Source organism: Theropithecus gelada, chromosome 7b (genome assembly GCF_003255815.1).
Source record: "Theropithecus gelada isolate Dixy chromosome 7b, Tgel_1.0, whole genome shotgun sequence".
In the NCBI taxonomy this organism is placed as follows: Eukaryota; Metazoa; Chordata; class Mammalia; order Primates; family Cercopithecidae; genus Theropithecus; species Theropithecus gelada.
Genome location: NC_037675.1, coordinates 48,364,505 through 48,386,335, shown reverse-complemented (window position 1 = coordinate 48,386,335; position 21,831 = coordinate 48,364,505). Strand labels below are relative to the sequence as shown.

Below are 21,831 nucleotides of genomic sequence, written 5' to 3'. Positions count from 1 at the left end.
ACTCAGGAGGCTGAGGCAGAACAATCACTTGAACCTGGGACATGGAGGTTGCACTGAGTGGAGATTGCGCCACTGCACCCCAGCCTGGAAAACAGAGCAAGACTATCTCAAAACAACAACCACCACCAAAGGTAAAATTAATACAGACAGTGTTTTTGGTTGGCCAAGATCATGTAGCTTATTTTGGGAACAGATATGGATTGTATATTTCAAGTGATAACACTCCATTAGTCTTTAAAGTTATACATTTTTTCATTTATTTTACACAGATTTATCTAAATTTGGATATTTATTTTGGGGTTGGTATATCTTATAAGCAGTTTTGACATATGAAAAATATTCAGATATAGATCATTGATCAACGTAGTTATTTAAGAAATATAGACGTTGGCCTTATCCACTGTGATAGCAGTAATAAATGACTAAATAAATAAGATGATAAAAGATAGATAAGATAATTTGCAAAATACTTACTGTATATTCCCTCACATTCATCTTGACTCTTTCATATTTGAAACAGTGACCAAACGACAGAAAGGGATTTTGTCCAATTTGTCATGAGCATGAAGAGAGGAGTCTATTGCGAACACTCAAAAGTTATTAATTCCAGATACCATTGTTTATTGAGCCTGCTTCAGTATTCATATCTCTACATTAGCTACCGGCTATAAATTAGTTTTTGTTTGTATTCTGTTCAAATTGAAGTATTTATTATCTCTTATTCTCAATGTTCTCAATTGTTTATTTTAATATTAAATATTTGGTCCTTAATATTATCAAGGGGGTTTAAATGAAAACATAAAATACTTAATTGCACCTGTCACATAGTAGGGGGATAATAAATGTTAAATGCTGAGGTTATTCTGCACCCTTTCTCATGGAGGGTGAGTAAGTATCATAGTTCCATTCCAGTCCCATTGTTACAGTATGCTGCTTAGATTTTAATTACATCATTCACTTTGAAAAGAACAAATACTTTGCCAAAATTATTTAATTGTTTCTATATACCAGAACAAATTATTTAGCCATTTGGGTTTATAAAATGAAGCCATTTTAAACATGTATTTTGTTAATGTCAATTTCTAGGATGTATATATCTACTTCAAAATGATGGTGGTTAATATTTCATATTGTTTAAATTCTAAGATGTTATGCATTATGTAATTTGTTTTTTAAACAATAAGTAAGTGAAGGCATTAAATAAAAAAGTGAATTGAAGATATTTGAATAGGAAGATAGTTCTCATATCATTTTGAACTTGAATTTATTTGTCTTTATAATAAGGGCAACAACATTTCAAAATTAGTTGAAAAATAATTTTAAACATAACTATGTTTGGTTTTGTACCTGGACACTGGGGCATAATCAAACTAAAAGGAAGAATGAAACCTTTCACTTTTCATTCATGTGCAGTACTACTTCCAAAGGGAACAGATAACATTTATCAGAAGGATAGAATTATTCATGTTTCTGGTTATTTGTATTTATAGCATTCTATTTAGCTTGCCCTTTTTTGATAGATGTTCTACTGCACAAATGCATTTGAATTCATATACAATTGTATAAGAAATAAGAATCTTCCAGTAGAACTAGTGATAATATTTGTAAGAAAGATCATTGTATAGTACTTCCCTCATATCACTTAATGCTTTTCACTGAATTCTAACCTAAATATATTTCAGCACAATAAAGTAAGTTACAGTAAAATCAATCTAACTTTTCATAAATATCTGCTGTAAATCAGAAACTAGCTTTACTTCAGAAAAATTATAATTCTTATATTCATTGAAATATATTTTGAAGATTTAATTAAAATTAACTTTGTAGAAATATTGGCAACATTATGGCAAACTATTTACAATGACATCAAAATATTATGAAGTGAAATAATAAGAAATTCAAATATCACAAAAAATTAAAAGTCCAAAAATGGAGAATAGAATGGATTGTCAAATTGCTTGATTTCACTCCCACTAGGGAAAAAAAACAAATCTTAAATCTTAGCAATTTGGCAAGTTTTAAACCAGTCAAATCTTATGATTTTAGATCAGAGGTTTCTCTTTTTCCCTTTCTGACTACTTGCACTTACTGTGACTGCTAAGTCTACACAGCTGAATGCTACTCTCCTATGAAATGCAAATGTTAAAGCCCCAGTTAATGACTAATTATTACAGGTCATTGAGAAGATTATTTTTATGTTGACCATTCATTTTTCAATTGAATGCCTTATTTACTTTGCTAATGTTTGAAGTCCTCATTTTAAAATATACAGTGAAAACAATTAAGAATGATTTTAAGTGAGAGTATATTCCATTTATTCCCAAGGTTTTTGAGCATCCGAATTGTCACATTTCTTCCACCAGCAGAAATTGTTTCCTTATGATTTTCTGTATCTGAATATGCTTTACCAGTTTATACTAACCTTGAAAAATTTTCTTTTTCCCATTTCAAGTTCCACCCAATCTGACTGTTCCACAGGAAAAATCACCATTGGTCACCAGAGAAGGAGACACAATAGAACTGCAATGTCAAGTAACTGGCAAACCTAAACCAATCATCCTTTGGTCTAGAGCGGATAAAGAAGTTGCAATGCCTGATGGATCAATGCAAATGGAGAGTTATGATGGAACACTGAGGATTGTGAATGTGTCTAGGGAAATGTCAGGAATGTACAGATGTCAGACCAGCCAATACAATGGATTTAACGTGAAACCAAGGGAAGCCTTGGTGCAGCTCATCGTTCAGTGTAAGTAAATTCCCTTTTATGCATTTCCATGTGGGGACAAGGGAAGAATTGTTACCATTATTCTACTAGTAATATGAGGTGATTTTTTTAATGGGATTGAATGAACTATTTCTACATTAATGATACCCAATTTAAACTGTAATCTACCCTAAATCTGCTTTTTGCATGAGTTTATATACACTAATAGTGTTTTTTGTGTGTGTGTGTGTGTGTGTGTGTGTGTGTGTGTGTGTGTGTCTGTGTGTATGATAATTATGATGGTGTTATCTGGTTGGTTAATGCCAAATAATCAACAAATCTAATGGTGAGAAACTGTCCATGTGCAATAAGCAAAGTGGAAACTGGAAGTAATTGCTAATTCAGGTTGTAATACATGTTTGTTTTCACAGTCCATGTTTTTACTTCAGGCAATTGCATGTCCTTTTCCCAAATTATCTACCTATTTCAAGCATCTCTTTGCTTAAATTTTGGAGATCTAATCATTGAAATGTCATATTTGCATACCTGAAGTTGTAACAGTGAATTACATAATTGTCTAGTAATATAGTGATAATTCAGGAAAGTCTTAGATGCTGAATTTTTGCCTGATTTAATCTTAGCAGGTAATTGTTTTACTCTGAGAACTGAATAAGATACATTTTTAACTATTTTTCTATTTTTACTGAAATCACGGTTATAGTTCTAATTAAAAATATAGATATTATGGACTTTACATTTGCTTTTAGCATTAAAACCACCTAAATCTACACACTTAAGGGTCAAGAAAATGCACCAGTGTTACTATTGTTTGGTTTTCACAGAATGCCCTGGTAACTGGGCTGCCCAATGGTAAAGACACTGCTGAAAGAGAAGAAAACGAAACACAGTCTACTCAGTTTCTAATAGTGCTACTGCAAATTTTAGTTGATATACTATTTGTTAAATATATGGCATAAAGTTTTCATTAAACAGATGAATTAGGTAAAACCATGCACATCAGTAAACAATGTCATTTTTATCTAACTCTTTTGTAACGCAGGAACTTGAAAATAGAATTTAGTCCAAGAATGTCTATTTTTATGTTAGACTTAAAGTTGTTGGCAGAATGAATTAACTATTGTATATTTTAGAGAATAATGAAAGTATGAAAATATTATGTGTGGAACTGCTTAGCTACAAATGTATTTGTGTATGAGATATGAGTGTGGGGTGAGAGACAAGGTTCTGGGTGCTGCTTAACCATTCCCTGCCCCTCTCCTATAGAACCTCAGATTCCAGTTATGCTATTTGTCCTATAAATATTCTAACTGATATTTGCAAACAAATGACAAATAACTTGGCTTGATTTCTAATTGATTATGAGTTTTTTCTCCAAATAAGGCAGGTTTTCAATGTCAGGTTCCATTCGGCAATGGAATATTGCCTTTTTCTCACTGGTCTCTATACTCATGACAGTCTGTTCATGGCTATGAGGATCATGTGAAAACAGGTTTCTGAAAAAAGAAAAGAGAGAGAAACTGCTTCCCATTTTCTAAAAAAAAAAAAAAAAAAAAAAGAGATACCTTAAGTGACCACAAAGGAATTTGATATACTTTGGAACACTTCAATCTTGTTGGTAAGCACAGGATTCTGAGCTGCTTCGAGTTATGCACAAAGCTTCAGTGTTCTTGCAGCTATTAGTGCAATTAGTTTTCACTCTTCTCACTCCTTTCTGCAGAGGCTCTGATGCTAATAAAAGCTACAGAACCCAGGTGGCTCTAGAGAACTTCAAATTAAAGTTTCAAGAAATCAGAATCTCCGTTCTCCATAGAATATACTTAAATCCAGAATTTTATTGATTAACTAAATTTCCTGTTTTTTTCCTTTTTCCTGCCTCTTAATTAGTCCCCTAGAAAATAAATTCAGCATAAGATTTTAAAATTCAACTCTATAATAGGAATGACAACAGTGGCACAGTTGTCTAGTGTGACAGGGATGAACATAATTGAGTAAAAAATACCGATAGACACAGGCAAAGTTTAGTTATTTTAACACGGGTAAGATGATACAATTTATCTGCATCCCAAGGTGACTTCCTGGAGCAGGGGGTATAATCCAACAGCATTTCCTCTCAGAGGCAAACTTCCCTGGCCTGCCCAGGAAGGCAACCGAATGCAGGCAATCTTGCCAGCTGTAGGTGAAGATCATGTTATCATGGCTTTCAAGGACCTCCCTTCCATATATTTCCAACTCTTCTGAAGAACCTGGTACAACCTGGTAATTTTCCAGGTACAAATAACTGGTAACAACTCCAGAATATTCCTGAGTACATCAAAGGTTCATTTTCCAGACATATAGTCTCTGCCAGCAGATCTTGCCTACATGCCTATCTAAGGCTTATTCTTGCAAAACTAATAGTATAGGAATTCAGATAATGTTTTTAAATTGATAAACAGTCTAACTTTTATAGTCATTTTTTTAAGAGACAGGGTTTCACTCTGTTGCCCAGGCTGAACTACAGTGGCATAATTATAGCTTACTGCAGCTTTGCTCAGTAAAATCGGGCTCAACCGATGCTTTCACCTCAGCTTCCCGAGTAGCTGGGACTACAGGTGTGCACCTCCATACCTGGCTAATTTTTAAATTTTGTGTAGAGACGGGGTCTTGCTATGTTGCTCAGGCTTGTCTCTAACACCTGACTTCAAGTGATCTTCCTGCCTCGGCCTCCCAAAATGTTGAGACTACAGGTATAAGTCACCATGTTCATCCTGATTTTTTTTTTAATTTGAAAATAATTTATCATTTGCTTAACTTGGATACCTGTGCTACATGTAAGAAATATTAATATGTAATATTAAAACTAAGTTATATCATACATATGTGGACATACATATGTATACATATATATATATATTTTTTATCATCCTTAGCAGTTAAGTCTATCAATGCAGATAACAAGCTATGCTTTATCTATTTTGTATTCCCAGCATAATATATTTTACATTATAGCTGTTCAGTAAATTTGCTGAGTAAATATAAGTTTACTCAACAGTAAATTTATTGTGTAAACACAACACACAAAAAGTTCATGCCTAGTTTGTTAGTCTATTATTGCATTGCTATAAAGAAATACCTAAGACTGGGTACTTCATAAAGAAAAGAGGTTTAATTGGCTTACAGTTTTGCAGGCTGTATAGGAAGCATGATGCTGATATCTGCTTCTGGGTAGGCTTCTGGAAGCTTACAATCATGGCAGAAGGTGAAGTGGGAGCTTGCACCAGAACAGGGGCAAGAGAGTAACCTGGGATTCACTACACATTTTTAAATGAATACATCTCACGAGAATTCACACTATCCTATTGCAATGACAGTACCAAGGGGGAATGGTGTTTAACCCATTCATGAGAAATCTCACACCAAGATCCAATCACCTATCACCAGGCCTCACTTCCAACACTGAGGATTACATTTCAGTATGACATTTGGGCAGGGACACAGATCCAAACCATATCACCTGTTTCTTTATTACTTAAGTTTCAGGGGTAGCTGAGGATTTGCTGCATACAGATTTCTTCCTTAAGATGTTTATTACATTGGTTAATTCTGGAACTGCCTATTTTACACACGAGCACACACACGTTTATGTATAATTTTATCTTTTAAGACATAAAATAATGTAAAAGAGGTGGCAATAATAAATAAGATAGAAAAAAATCCAGTATTTTCAAGACATTTTTTACTTGCTTAGTTTTACTTGCATCCAACTAAACAATAACCACTCAAAAAAACTAAAGGAACACAGAATGAATTGTATATAGGACATCAATGAATGAAGGGCATCCATCCCTAAAAGGAAATAGTACATATATGTATTTCTAAATAATATAAACCATCTACTTATGGGTCTAAATATCCAAATGAGGTTTATTCTTAGCTAATGTTATGTTTAAAAGGAAGCAATATAATTTATAAAATTATAAAGTTTATACAAACTTTTCAAATTATTTACTCTCACTAATTAATTTGCCTCTTGTTAAAATTTGTACAAAATGAGGAACAGAAGCCTAGAGATATTTTAGACCATTCTATATCCTGTTAAGAGTAACATAGTCACAACAACGAAACAGTTTGATTAATTCTTGTTCACATTGCTAATTTGTAGAAAGCAAAAGGATTTTTCTTTATGACTTTTAACTTCTACAATTGTCAGTTACCACACAGTTTATCGACCAGAGTATGAAGTTGAAAATATAAGTTTTTTGAAACAAAAATATTTTAAAATTAAACTTAAAAGGTTTTTCTGGGTAAAACTTTTAATAACATTAAAAAATTTTATCCATTGTTTAATTTATTCCCATTTTTTGGAATGGTAACTTTTTTTTAGTATTTGACTCATTTTACTTGAAACAGCATTAGAATAGCATAATTGAAAATAAAGGTATTACATATATTGATTTATTCATAGTATTTAAAAATCACAGTATGTATAGAGCTTACCAAACACAACTGAAACAACTTTCTTTTTTTTTTCCTCTTTTTTTTTCTTTTTGAGACGGAGTTTCATTCTTGTTGCCCAGGCTGGGGTGCAGTGGCATGATCTCAGCTCACCACAACCTCCGCCTCCCTGGTTCAAGCAATTCTCCTACTTCAGCCTCCCGAGTAGCTTGGATCACATGCTTGTGCCACCATGATCAGCTACTTTTGTATTTTTAGTAGACATGGGGTTTTTCCATTTTGGTCAGGCTGGTCTCCAACTCCTGACCTCAGGTGATCCACCCGCCTCGGCCTCCCAAAGTGTTGGGATTTGACAGGTGTGGGTCACTGCGCCCAGTCAACTAAAACAACTTTCTAAACAAAGTACCTGATTGTTTGAATATTAATTAAACAAAAGTTCCATTGAATTTTCAAATATATATGTTAAATGAGAAACCAGGATATGCGGGCAAGCAGGTGGCTCATACTTGTAATCCCAGCGCTTTGGGAGACTGAGGTGGGTGGATCACGAGGTCAAGAGATTAAGACCATCCTGGTCAACATGGTGAAACCCCATCTCTATTAAAAATACAAAAATTAGCTGGACGTGGTGGTGTGCACCCGTAGTCCCAGCTACTCGGGAGGCTTAGTCAGGAGAATCGCTTGAACCCAGGAGGTGGAGGTTGCAGTGAGCCGAGATCTCGCCACTGCACTCAAGCATGAGTGACAGGGCGAGACTCGTCTCAAACAAAACAAAACAAAACAAAACAAAAACAGGATACAGGATATGCTTATTGTCTTCCTAAAAGAAAGTATTGTTTTTCATATCTGTATTATATAAGTATATTTACACTTATAAAATTATGTGCTACAATTTTAATTTGATAAACTATACATTTTATTTTATTTTTTTATTTTTTTATTTTTTTATTTTTTATTTTTTTTGAGACGGAGTCTCGCTCTGTAGCCCAGGCTGGAGTGCAGTGGCCGGATCTCAGCTCACTGCAAGCTCCGCCTCCCAGGTTCACGCCATTCTCCGGCCTCAGCCTCCCGAGTAGCTGGGACTACAGGCGCCTGCCACCTCGCCCGGCTAGTTTTTATTTCTTAGTAGAGACGGGGTTTCACCGTGTTAGCCAGGATGGTCTCGATCTCCTGACCTGGTGATCCGCCCGTCTCGGCCTCCCAAAGTGCTGGGATTACAGGCTTGAGCCACCGCGCCCAGCCCACATTTTATTTTTAATATAAGCTGTCCTTTAGTTTCATCTCAAAGCACTATTAAAGTCTTTTAGTAACGTGAGTATATTTCAAAGTATAATTCCTTGAAAATTAACTGGAGAATATATTGCATTGAATGTTACTTTTGCTGTTAAGTCTCCACCATGGATATGCACATTTGTTGTACCTTCAACTAATGACATGATATTTCTGTTAAGAGGTATAAAATATATACTGAAAACCAAAGACAGATGTTAGTGTTAGATTGTGTTAAATAACTGCCTTTTACCTAATTCCAAATCTAATTAATACACCCCTTATAATTTGTATTTTCCAAACAAAGAAAAATTATGAAAGAAAATAATCAGGACTGTTGATAAACCGATGTTCCTCACCTGTTTCAGTTTCCAAAGCAAGACCAAATTAGGTGAAGGAGAGAAAGCCAGAGATCAAGGTTTTATTTTTGAGGCTTTTTCTCAAGAAATCTAATGAAGAGAGTATGCCAGTTACTTTTAATCAAAATGAATATTCAACAAAAGCAAAATCTCATGAACCTTGCAAAGAAAAAGAAAATTAAAGATAGATTGGAAAGTGCTGTAACACATATGCTCACTATTGTTAGACAACTTACTGAGTAATGTTCTGTAGTGTTGACATAGATAGAATTAGTGTACTGAGGTAATATAACAATTTTGTGATTTTTTAAAAGCAAAATTATTCTGGAAATATCAGTGTGACTAGGGATTAATCTAAAACTAATATCAAAGACAAGGTAATTACTGATAAAAGAGGAAATACAAGAGGATCTAGGCCAGGCAAAAAGGCTATCCAAAAATTTTACAAATGAATAAATGAATTTTTAATTTATTAGGAGGGTAATAATGACTTTCAGCTCAGTAGCCTGAACAAGTTTTACTTGTCCAGGTCTGTTTCTTATTTTCTGTAATAATTCAGTCCATCTCTTCTCAGTCTCATAAGCATGGTAATTGATTGTTGCCTCTCTGGCTAGGCTTTTATGCTCCTCTTCTGTTTATAACAATTCTTCCAATCTTTTTGCCATTTAAGTCCTAGCTAAGTCGCACCCCTCTATACTGCCTCTTAATGATGATGAAAGATCTTTATTGATAGCTCCATGGACGCTAGCCTTAGTATGTAGAAGACAATTTAGAGCTTCAAAGTAAAACTTCATTTTGAAGATACACATTAGATGATATGTTTCTTTCAAAATCACTAGCTTTTATTTCAGTATTGCCTTTCTCAGAACTATCCTGTAATATTGGCTATACAGATAGTTGAGAAATAATTCTAATGGTTGTGTATGTTTACACTGAACTGTTATTATCTAATTGTATTTATTTCTTATGCCAAAGTGACTTGATTCTAACAGCCTTTGGTTTCCTTCCATAATATAAATTTATACTCAAAATTTGAAGACTTACCTTTGAGATTATTCCAAAGACTCTAGTAGAAACATTAAGGTAAGTTCAAAGTTATTTTCCAAATGTACTTAAAGATGGAGTACATTGCATATATATATATATAAAAAAAATATCTTCAGATACAGCAATTGACTACACATTATCTGAAAAGAAGATCAGTTTATCGAGTATGTGGCTCATGTAAGGAAAACAAGTGCATAGTTTATTTTTCTGGTTTCTTCTCTGCTGCTATCTTAATGTAAGTACAACCAAAATTTAACGTTTAGAAAAGTGTGTGGATTAAAATTTTTATTTTTCAGAATCTATGCAAAGAAGTGTGAGAGTGACCAGGTAGTTTTAACAGAATGATTAAAGGTACAAATTAAGCCAGGCAAGACTTATTTTTATTGGTATTGTCAGCTAGATACTTCTGTCCACCCCAACTATGCAAAATGAATTCAACTGGATAATATCATTATATCATTTCCATAATACCTTAAGGCCGTGGGATATTTTCTTCCATTGAAACCCTTCAGATATGTGATTAAGTTAAATTTATTTTATAGGTTCCTCCCCCCCCCCATTTTTTGAGACAGGGTTTCTCTCTTACCCAAGCTGGATTGCAGTAGCACAATCATAGCTTACTATAGCCTCAACTCCTTGGCCCAGGCAATCCTCAGTCTTCTGAGTAACTGGGATTACAGGTGTGAGCCACCATGCTGGGCTAATTTTTACATTTTTTTTAGAGACAGAGTCTTGCTGTGTTGCCCAGCCTGGATTCAAACTCCTGGCCTCAAGCGCTCCTCCCATCTTAGCTTTCCAGAAGTGCTGGCATCGAAGGTGTGAACCACTATGCCCCACTGAGTTAAGTTTTCAATAAAAAGTTTACATGCCTCTGTTCCTGCGGGCTTTTTTCTTTCTCCCTTTTTTGCTTTATGGAAATATAGTTTCTTCTAAGAAAAATGAACATAAACACATATATAAATATATATGTATAACTATAAAAATTCTGTGCCTTTATAATCTTTCTTAGTTAAAAAGGAATTTATCTTTATTCCAAAAACCAAATTCATTCTTCCCAAATACAGAATTTGAGCATTTCATTCATACTGTGATCATCTCCCCTGTAACACAAAGGTAATAATAATAAATAATTATAATAAATCACACATAAAGGTGAACAATAATATATCATATGAACATTCCTGTGGTATTATCAATTTATTTTAAATATACCAACAATAATATGCTTAGTGCAGAGGGAAATATAAAGTGCTATCAAATTAACTTACAAGGGTATAAGTTATTTTTTTCTAATCAAAGACCCATGTATTTTGGTCTTTGATTAGAAAAAAATAAATTCAAAGAACTTCAGATGTTAAGTAAAATATAAGAAATTGATTGTCAAAAAAGTACTTTAATTAATGCATGATAAAGCCAATCTGAAAGTGAGAAATCAAAGGCGGTATTTGAGAGAAAGACATGACTTCCTCTCCCTCCAGCAATGGGAGTGTTTAATTTACTGGAGTGTTTAATCCCCTCCAGGCAGTATTCATGTAGATTTTTAGCTTATATGTTGTTAGCAATTGTATCTTTATTATCAATTTTTGATGTAATATCATATTTTAATATTCAGTACCAGCCACACATTTTTTGGTTTTGCGTATATCATATTATGTTGGGTTATATTACATGACACTAATAACTTTACTTTGTAGCAAATTCCTGTATTGAATAATCTACCAAGGGTCTTAGATTCCACTGCTTTTAAACTTGCGGGACTACTAGAGGCATATTTGGTATCAAAATTCACATACAAGGGTATAAGACAGAAACAATAGCTTGCCAACATGCCCTTCCACTCCCATTCCCTGCAGATTTTTGAAAATGTCTAAAAACATGTTTTAATTGAGTCAGTGGAGGAAAAGGAATGCTCCTGGCATGTAGAGAGTAGAGACCAGGGCTACTGCTAATTGTCCCAAACGCATATGGCAGTCTTCCAACACAGAGTTTTCTTGCCCAGAATATATATATTTTTTGTGGTGGAGGAGGCTCTAGCTTGTTTATTGTATGGTGTTTAGAGGCTACATAGGCTTGTAATCTTTAGATTCCAGTAATATGTCCTTCTTCCCTATGTCATGATGATACAAACTGTCTCCAGACATTGCCAAATATCCCTGACTGGCAAAATCACCCCAGGTTAAGAACCACTGCCTAGATGATGACTCATAGACAAGGAGACAAGGTCTACATAATTTGGGAATGGGAACTCTGGGAGAATCCTCTGCCCCACAGGAGCCAATGTCTCTTGTAACAAATCTATAGGCAGAATTTCCAGGGTCCTTGAAGAGACATGCCAGTTACAAGAACCGCTGCACTAAGCTCAAAGCCATGGCTTCCTATTAAGTATTAACATTCCTCTCAAATCCAGAAGCAATTTAATGTAGAAATGCCACCTAAGATTATAGTTGACATTCTTCCCTTGTCAGGTTATCAGGGGATCAGAGATAGAATTTTAAAAGAAGGTCAAATTCTCATACAGAAGGGAAAAGGTTTATTCCTTTAATTGCACCTGCTCTTTTCATCTGCCATACTAAACTCTTAGCAATTCTTTTACTCTTATATTTTTCTGCATTTGATAATAATAATTATAGTTTTATATATTAAGAAAGTATGTTTCCAATATATCTTTTTGTTTTTTAACTTGGCTTTTGATTCATCTTCTAAGAACTGCTGTGCCTGTATTCTTCCTTCATAAGCCTTTTGGCTTTGTGTCTGGGTTTGGCAGGGAGTAGCTGTATTTCATGCTGTTCCATCAAATCATTTCAGTCTACCTTGTGAGTTCCTTTCTTCTGGCAAATGAATATTTCCTTGAAGCCTTAAAAATTATAATAAGCAAAAATAAAGATTCTTCAAAAGGACACCTCAGGACTTAAACTGACCATGCATTATAACATTAAAATAAAATCTCCTTGATTATATACCATTAAGACTTATTTTAAATGTGGAAATTACTCTTTCTTCTTAATTCAAACTATTTTCATAAAGAAATAAGTCAAATACTTTTCTTGAAATTTAATATGTGTATTGTTTTCTTTGATACTGTTTTTCATTCAATGAAATAAAAGTTTTAAAATATTTTTCTAGAAAAAGATTATTATTTAACTTGAGTAGGATTTCTTTTTAAGAAGATAATTGCACTCAATTAATCAAGGGAGGAAACTATTAAAAGCTAAGCAGGAAACTGAAATGTATTTAAGAAAAATAGGAAGTATTAATTCTTATGATTTAAATTATTTGCATTGAAATACATGGATGAAATGATAGAAGCGATCAGATGTTTCTTGAGTATTTTGTTTCTTTGTGCCCATCAGTTTCAACAGTTTATCCAGTGTTTGAAGCCATATGTTCATAAACACAACATAACTGCCTTGTGTACAACATAAAATGATGAATAGTGCTTTATAGCTCAGTTAAAAGATGTAAGTAATTCGAGTACACAAAGTTTTCACTTTAAGTGCTCACTTGAAGCTCTAAGTTACAATCATTCAATCACAGATATACATAGATATAGAGGCAGATGATGCAGATATTTAGAGAGATATGTATGAATGCAGTGATGTATCCCTATTTACTTATTTATCCATCCACCTGTCTGTCTGTCTATGTCTGTGTTGTCTCCATGCAGAGGAGGCATTTATTGAGTGAACACTCATTCCTGTTAATGCATTTTTCTTCTTTGTCTTTTATGATATTGTAAATGCTAGTTCTGTTTTTACTTTTCAGTCTTGTTTTGGCTGCTATTTATTCTTCCTATCTTTAAATCAGATTTTGATCCTATTGTTTCCTTACTCTACACTTTCTTGCTTGGCAGTATAATGACTTAAACTGTCATTGCTAAGCAGATCTTCCCCAAATTTGTATCTGAGATATTTAGCTACTGCAAAATGTCAACTTAGTTTCTGCAAGAATTCTAAAATCTAATGTGACTAAAATTAAAAGTATAGTAATTCCTTTTCATTATTTTTTTCCTCTTGAATTCCCTGTTCCTCCAAAAGATCCCTTTCCTCTCTATTATCAAGAGCAAAGTCATTCTGTCTTTCCTTTCTCTACCATACATTTCAAATTAGGATATTGTATTCTGAATTAAAGACCTGGTTTGAATTCCAGCTTTGCTCTTTATTCATAACTTCTCTAAATATTCACTTTCTTATTTGCCATGATGAAAAGAAATCTTGTTATGATGGATTTCTCTGAGGATTAAATTAGATGATGCCTACAAAGCATTTAGACCAGTGTTTGACAATGTTAGTAGTACTCCTTAAGGTACCTCTTCTTTCCAAAATCCTCTGAATTCATCCCTGCTTTTCCATTCCAACTTTTTTTCAAAGGTCAGACCCTTTTACCTCCTGCAAGAAATTCCTACTATTTTTACAACCTTTGATCTCTTTACCTTGGCAACATTGCTGCATTGCTGTCAGATGAACTTTTTTTTTTCTTTTTTTCTTTTTTTATGAGTGAGAATACTTTCAGTTGCAATTGGTGGAAAATTCTTATCTAACTGTTATAGGCAGGAAAGTGTAGTGGGTTCCAGGAATGTAAACATTACCATCTTCTCAACTATGCACTCAGTTCTTTCTGTATTTGCTTCACTTAGTGGTTCTCATTTCAGTCCACCTGAAAAAGCTTGCCCCTTTGTCTCTCACCCAGAGATTAACTACAAAGAGACGTGATTGGTTTGGCTTGGGTAACCACACTCCACAGCAGAGGCATAAATGCAAGCATTGTTCTATTTGGAAATTCTCTATGACTACTCATTATCTGTGATTCAAAGTTTGGTATCCTAAATTGGCAAATAGCATTCCCTACCCTTTGTGAGATCACATTTCATGTTCCAGTCAAGGTGAACAGTTCATTCTCTTATGCACATTTGAACTCATTACTTTTTGTCATTTCATTCCCTATGTCATGAATATCCTTAAAATAATCTTTATGAGCCCACTCTTTACAATCTTCAAGACATTACTCAAATGTCATTTCTCTAGTGCTCTCCCCTGAAGTCTCCAGCTATGTGTAATTTTTTAAAATTCTGAATCTGTACCTTTTTAAAAATTTTCTGAACTTAGCAATTTCAGTCTTCAACTCCTAAGTAATATACAGAGACATTTTCCGTGTTTCCTTTTTTCTCTCTGTCTCTCTCATAAGAGATTATAAACTCCTTTCTTCGTGACATAATTGTGTACTCTAAAAATGCCTAGATCAGTAAGTGTGTAAATTGGTGAATTATTTGAAATATGGTTATGTTTTTCATTTATTTCATTTTCAATGTTTATTTATTTAGGCTGGGCGTGGTGGCTCATACCTGTAATCCCAGCTCTTTGGGAAGCTAAGGTGGGCAGATTGCTTGAGTCCAGGAGTTCAAGACAAGCCTGGGAAACACCCCATCTCTACAAAAAACTACAAAAATTAGCCAAGTAGCTAGAACTATGCACACCTATAGTTCTAGCTACTTGGGAGGCTGAGGTGGAAGACTTACCTGAGCCTGGGGAGGTCAGGGGTGCAGTGAGCCATTGTTGTGTCACTGCACTCTAGTCTGGGAGACAGAGTGAGACCCTGTCTCAAAAAAAAATTTTTTTAGATTCAATTGTTTTATTTTCAGATAATTCAGATTGTATTTTTCAGCTACAGTGTTGTCAGAGAAGATATAACTCTATACACACAGTTTTTTGATACTGCAATTCAACCCAGGTGACATAGTACAATAATAAAAAATAATAAAATACGAAACAGTTTTAACCATAACTATGAATATGGTTACAGTCTGGAATAGGGGCATAATAAAGAACTATAAATATGGAGGATTGATTCTAAGTCTGGCTCTGGATTCAAATTCTAGCAGTGCCAATTTTAATTGTGTGACTTGTGTCGGTTTCTACCACCAAATTTTCTATGCAAATAAAGGGCTTAGTATGATGGTCTCTAAGTAATCTTTGAGTATGGAAGTTATTACCAACAAAATTTTCTGATTTATATAATAATGCATATGTAACAGAAACCGCATATTCTATTAATTGTATCAGAAATCTCCTAGAAACTACATGCTTGAATTAAAGGATGCATGGATGACAAAATTTCATTGCAACAAGTTATCTGTGTTAAAATAATTCAGTTATCTGTTATAATGAAAGACAAGAATAAAAAATAAGAGATTGAAGGCTAGAGGCATACATAATTATATATACTTAACTTTGTTTCCACTAGAGAAAATGCAGTGCATTTGCAATCTTATTAAAAAAGAATTCTTGCTATATATAATGACAAAATTTCAGTGCCCAGTGAAATAAAATTTTCAAAGTTTATCAAGGATGATGTCTTGTGAATTTTACCTTAATCTTTCTCTTTCGTTGTTTTGTGGTTAGCTTCTGTTTAGAATAAGGATGGTTGCTAGGTACACTACTGGATCCACATATCGTGCCTCTAAACATATGTTATTTTACAATTCCTTAGTTTTAAAGACTGTGGATGTGCTAACTTATGAAGGATACTATTATTTTGTTTCTTCTTGATGTAGCCAAACATTTACATAAATACAAAGAAAAACATCATAATGCTTGATAAATCGACTTAAATTGTTTTATTTTTGTCTGCATGTCTGTTTCTTTGTAGATATTCTTTGCAGCTTATCTGTAAAGAAGATAAATTTTACAAAGCGATGGAAAAATATAGTAGTCTGGAAATTCATATTTCTCTCTCAAAGGCCATTTTATGTCAAATGCCTAATTTAAAAATTATTTTCTTTTTCTTTTAGTGTCTTTTTTAAAAAGCTTCTTCTTTTTTTTTTTTCTCTGAAAGTACACTGTCATAAAGGTTTGCTTCCAGTGTTTTACATGTATTAGTTCATTCGGGTAAGAAAAACTAATTTGTTCAGCACACACAAATTCCTTTGTCTGGAGTTGAAAAACATTTGAATTGAAATGACCATTTTGATCTTTGGCAGCACACAAAGTAACTTTTAATAAGTCATGTGACAATGGCACAGTAGGTGTGTTAGGTTTCCTTCAATAGTCTTGGGAAAATGTGATTATTTTCTTAGGCTGCTTTTGAATATTCTTAGCTTTCTTAGCTTCACACAGTTTTTCTCTGTTTTTCCTCTCTTCCTCTCTCTTTCTATACACACATATAGGTTCATACATACTTTTAGGGGATTGTAATTTGAGTCTATTGCTCCTTGTGTGAAGATGGAACATATCTGTCACTTACTAGTTTTAAACAATCAGATCGGTTTTCTCTAGAATTCTACATAAGACATTCTTGATCTTTTTTTCATTTTTGTACATAAGATGGGTACCATCCTATGAAATACGCTTGGCCCCAAGTTGTAGCTTGACCATAATTCTAGAGTTTTGACATTGATGACTAAATAAATGTATTCTAGTATTTATTAAGAATCCCATCTGATGCTGATCTTACAACTCTCAAATATAGGCTCCAGTAATTTCATATTTTTATATTTTAATTAGCTCATCCATAGAATTCCTTAACACTGATGCATTTTCATTGTTAGATAAAGAGGTTCCCATAGGTGGAAAAAGATTGAAGATCTGCATTTACATTCTCTTTGTTGACAATTGATCCTAAAATATCTGTGCCTTGAAATCTCAGCTTTAGTTTTAAAAATTGTGCACAATATGTCTATAAAATGTATGTATGACCCTACTGAAAGTGAAGTTTCTGCATTCATCCAATTACACTAAAACCAATAGAAATATAAATGCATACTATTTTCCTTTTAGCAATGGTAATGCTGCACAAATCCGTTTAAATATGACGCTGAGGTTTTAAAGTGTTTTATCTCTTTTACCAGGTAAATTTTTTTTTTTTTTTTTTTTTTTTTTTTTGAGACGGAGTCTCACTCTGTCTCCTAGGCTGGAGTGCAGTGGTGCAATCTCGACTCACTGCAAGCTCCACCTCCTGGGTCAGGTTATTTTCCTGCCTCAGCGTCCTGAGTAGCTGGGACTACAGGTGCCCGCCACCACGCCCGGCTAATTCTTTGTATTTTTAGTAGAGACGCGGTTTCACCGTGTTAGCCAGGATGGTCTCGATCTCCTGATCTTGTGATCCGACCGCCTCGGCCTCCCAAAGTGCTGGGATTACAGGCATGAGCTACCGCACCTGGCCTACAAGAAGTAGATGATATTTTGACTTGAAATGTTGATTGTTCCAAATCCCTTTACATGTTGTTATTAGGTTGGTGAGAAAGTAATTGAGGTTTTGGCCATTACTTTTAATGTCAAAAATCACAATTACTTTGCACCAACCTAATAAAACAACAGCAACAACAAAGATAACAACAATGAACTGACTTTTAAAAAAGCCAGATTATAAAAGAACATCTACTTATAGTGTATCCTCTATATCTCATTATTATTGTTTTGTGTACTTACATATTCCTATAAGTTTGTCAAAATTATGATGATTCTTCCTGCATTATACTCCAGACATCGGCATTGTTTTCATTCTTGGCTTAGTGATGTTTATTTTTTAATGCTTCATTATTTTCAAGGTAATGAAACTATTTTTCATGTATTTCAACTTTAATCAGTATTCAAATTTGAAAGCTTTAAGGAATTCAGTCAATAAATATTTACTTCAATTAACTCATCAATAAATATTAATTCAGTCAATAAAATTTTACCAATTTCTCTGATAGATTAAGGGAAATTCAAGTAAAGAATTAAAGGTAATCTGTATACCAGGAAGTTTATAATCCAATGTAGAATCAGACAAAGACTTTTAAGGTAGGTTTCAGAGGTGCCATGTGAACACAGAGGAGGGGTGGTGGAAGCTAATTATGCTTTGTCCTGACAGCCATACGTGTCTGGTGTGTATTTTTACATTTGAGTTTACCAGTATCAATAGGTATAGATGTGAATGTGTAAAAAGATTTCCCCCATTTTCTCATTTTGTTTTGATTCTCTCAATAGAAACTTTTTTTTTTTTTTTTTGTAAAATGGCTTGAGCCTTACAGTTTGGGAAGTTGCTTGGCCTGCCTTCCTAATATTTCTGAGAATTTCTGGAGACTCCAAGTCCTCTGCGAATCTCTTGCTTTGAATTCTTCCTGTGTTCTCAGTATCTACTTTGCTATCATCCCTTAGCAATTATAATTTTCCCCTCGCATTACTTCATTTGTTAGACATAATCTCTTTTTATAATTTTTTCAAAGCAGTTTTAATCTAAGGCCAAGAGGCAGAACAGATTATTGAAGATTTCTAGAAGCCAAGAGGAGGGGAAATGAAAGAGATACTCTGAATGAATTATCAGTGTTCCCAGATAGCCATCATTAGCATTTTTCTACATAAGCAACTTTTCCTTTGTAAGCCTTTTGTTAATTCCCATCTGAGTGAGATATTTACTTCTCTTTATCCTTAGTGCTAAAGTCACTACCAGAAGGCACAACTCGTAAACATCCTACTTCTCATGTATAGCAATTTAGTTTTTTCATGGTAATGTTCTCCTATTTAGACTCCTGTCACAATCTAATGACTACTAAAGTCATTTCTTTAAAAAAAAGAACAGGGGAAAAAAAAGTCAGTTACCCCAGGGGAAAAAAAATTATATTTCCACAACATAGGGTCAATTTGGACTTTAAAACAGTATATTTTTTTACTTCTGTCTATAGTGTGTGAATATATATGTTTCTGCATGTACTAGTGCTCTTGTGTCTGTAGGAAGGAATATCAAAGATAAAGCAGGCAGAATGCACTGGGGAAAAGAACAGAGAGCAACAAATACCAGAAATATTGAGTCTAAAATTCGGCATAGTGATAAAATAAAAATATCTAAGCAAACAGACATTTTGCATGGAGTCCTCTTGAGGATTTGACATGTTAGTTTCATTTCTTGCAATGTGTTTTAGATCATTAGAAGCAATATTTAAAACACAAGATGGTAGTGTAGGTTTATATCGGATCTCTGGAATTTGAGAACATATATTTTTCACTCACTAGAGCAGGAAGATAGGGCCTATATCTCTAATAAATGAGGGCAATTATTTTTATTCTGTATTTTTCAGCTTTATGTGGAATTTTAAAACAATTTTCTTAAGAAATTATGTGAATATTGTATTGTATTTTTCCCCCTGAATGTTGAAGATTGCATATATTTATATAAATGTTCCTGCTCTGATTTCAGGGTTGGTTAAATCCTGAGACTGTGTCATGCTTTGTTTCTCTGCTCTTCTCGTTTCCCTTTTTATGGCTCTGTATCTTTGTAGCTGGACATAATATAGAATTGGAATGTATTTTATTTCTTATTATGTGTATTTCCTACTGAGTTTAAATATCAATCAGTGGAATATTTTATATCTCTCACTAAAGACAATGCAAAAATAAAACTAGATTTAAATTTTCTTCTTCTTCTTCTTCTTCTTCTTCTTCTCCTTCTCCTCCTCCTCCTCCTCCTCCTCCTCCTCCTCCTCCTCCTCCTCCTCCTCCTCCTTCTTCTTCTTCTTCTTCTTCCTCCTCTTCCTCCTCCTCTTCCTCCTCCTCTTCCTCCTCCTCTTCCTCCTCCTCCTCCTCCTCCTTCTTCTTCTTCTTCTTCTTCTTCTTCTTCTTCTTCTTCTTCTTCTTCTTCTTCCTCTTCCTCCTCCTCTTCCTCCTCCTCTTCCTCCTCCTCTTCCTCTTCTTCTTCTTCTTCTTCTTCCTCTTCTTCCTCCTCTTCCTCTTCCTCTTCTTCTTCTTCCTCTTTTTCTTCTTCTCCTCCTTCTTCTTCTCCTTCTCCTCCTTCTCCTCCTTCGTCTTCTTCTTTCTTCTTCTTTCTTCTTCTTCTTTTTTTTTTAAATGTGGGCCTTGATGAATTCTTTTTGACCCTCTGGGTCAGAGGCCCTTATAGAACAATGCTTCCATTTCTAGATCTAAAATAAAACCTATGGACAGCAAAAGAGCATGAAGTCAGGAAAATGTTTACCTTTGATAAGCTTGAAAAGTCAATTTCAAGGATAAAGCACCTTGATAAAAGTCAATCAGACTAGATAAACACAAATGGAAACCCAAGTTTCCATTTAGAGACGTAAATAGATATGCAGTATCATATACTTTTCCTAAATAGGAAAGGAGGTTACACATAAAATGCAAGTATTTTGCAAGCTGGAAACACAACAAAACAGAAAATGAGATAGAATGTGGAAGAAAACAATAAAAATGACTATGAATAACAGATAAAAATATTTTGAGCAAATGTTTTAGAGGCTTTTGCAGGTGAGTTGCATAAATGCTCCATAATTTCCTATTAACTTGGATCTATACGAGGTGGATTAACAAAGAAAACAGAGTTTAGACTATTAATTTTATTTCTTTAATTTTTTGATTATGAGTATGTATTTACAATAAATAATAAACCTTGCTTTAAAACATACTCATGTTAGTTATATTCACTATGAATTTGTTTCGTAAAACATTTTCACAGTTCCAAAAGCTGTGTCCAAGTTGCATCATCATAGGTTTCAAATTAGTAGAGTAATAATGATGGTTTTGAGCTCTTTCCTCATATGTAGATATTCAGAGTGAGTCATGGAAATTCATATGATCATAGCCTTTTCGGTGCATTTATTTTTTAACTATATATTTAGAAATACTTTTCATATAAAGTTATAACTTTATGTTGACTATACAAAGTGGAATATAAAGAACAAATTGTGAGTGATAAAGAAATGATCTTAGCTAGTTTTCTTTATAAATCTTAAAAAATTAGCAGGCTTAAGGATGTAACATAATAACAAATACTACATTATTTGGGAAAATACTTGAAGTGCTATTAATGATTTAATATAATTTGGACCTCATGTTGTGAAGGACTTACTGTTACTCTTCAGAGCAATCCTATGAAGAACACGTACCTACTCAACAATTTTTCAATGACTAAGCCATTAAAAGCCATGCAAATATTGTAAGTGAGTTGGCAGTTGAAGCAACTAAAAGACATGGAATCCACAGGACAGCTTGCAGACTCTTTCCACCTAGATAG

At 33.8% G+C, this 21,831-nt stretch overlaps 1 protein-coding gene across 1 annotated transcript in view; it reads left to right on the top strand.

The window, feature by feature from the left end:
- Positions 1-21,831, top strand: part of MDGA2 (MAM domain containing glycosylphosphatidylinositol anchor 2) — an 849,182-nt gene that overhangs the window by 654,286 nt on the left and 173,065 nt on the right. Inside the window, exon 8 of the mRNA XM_025391973.1 lies at positions 2,453-2,746. Within this exon, the coding sequence (XP_025247758.1) occupies positions 2,453-2,746 (294 nt within the window). The remainder of the gene's footprint in view (positions 1-2,452; positions 2,747-21,831) is intronic.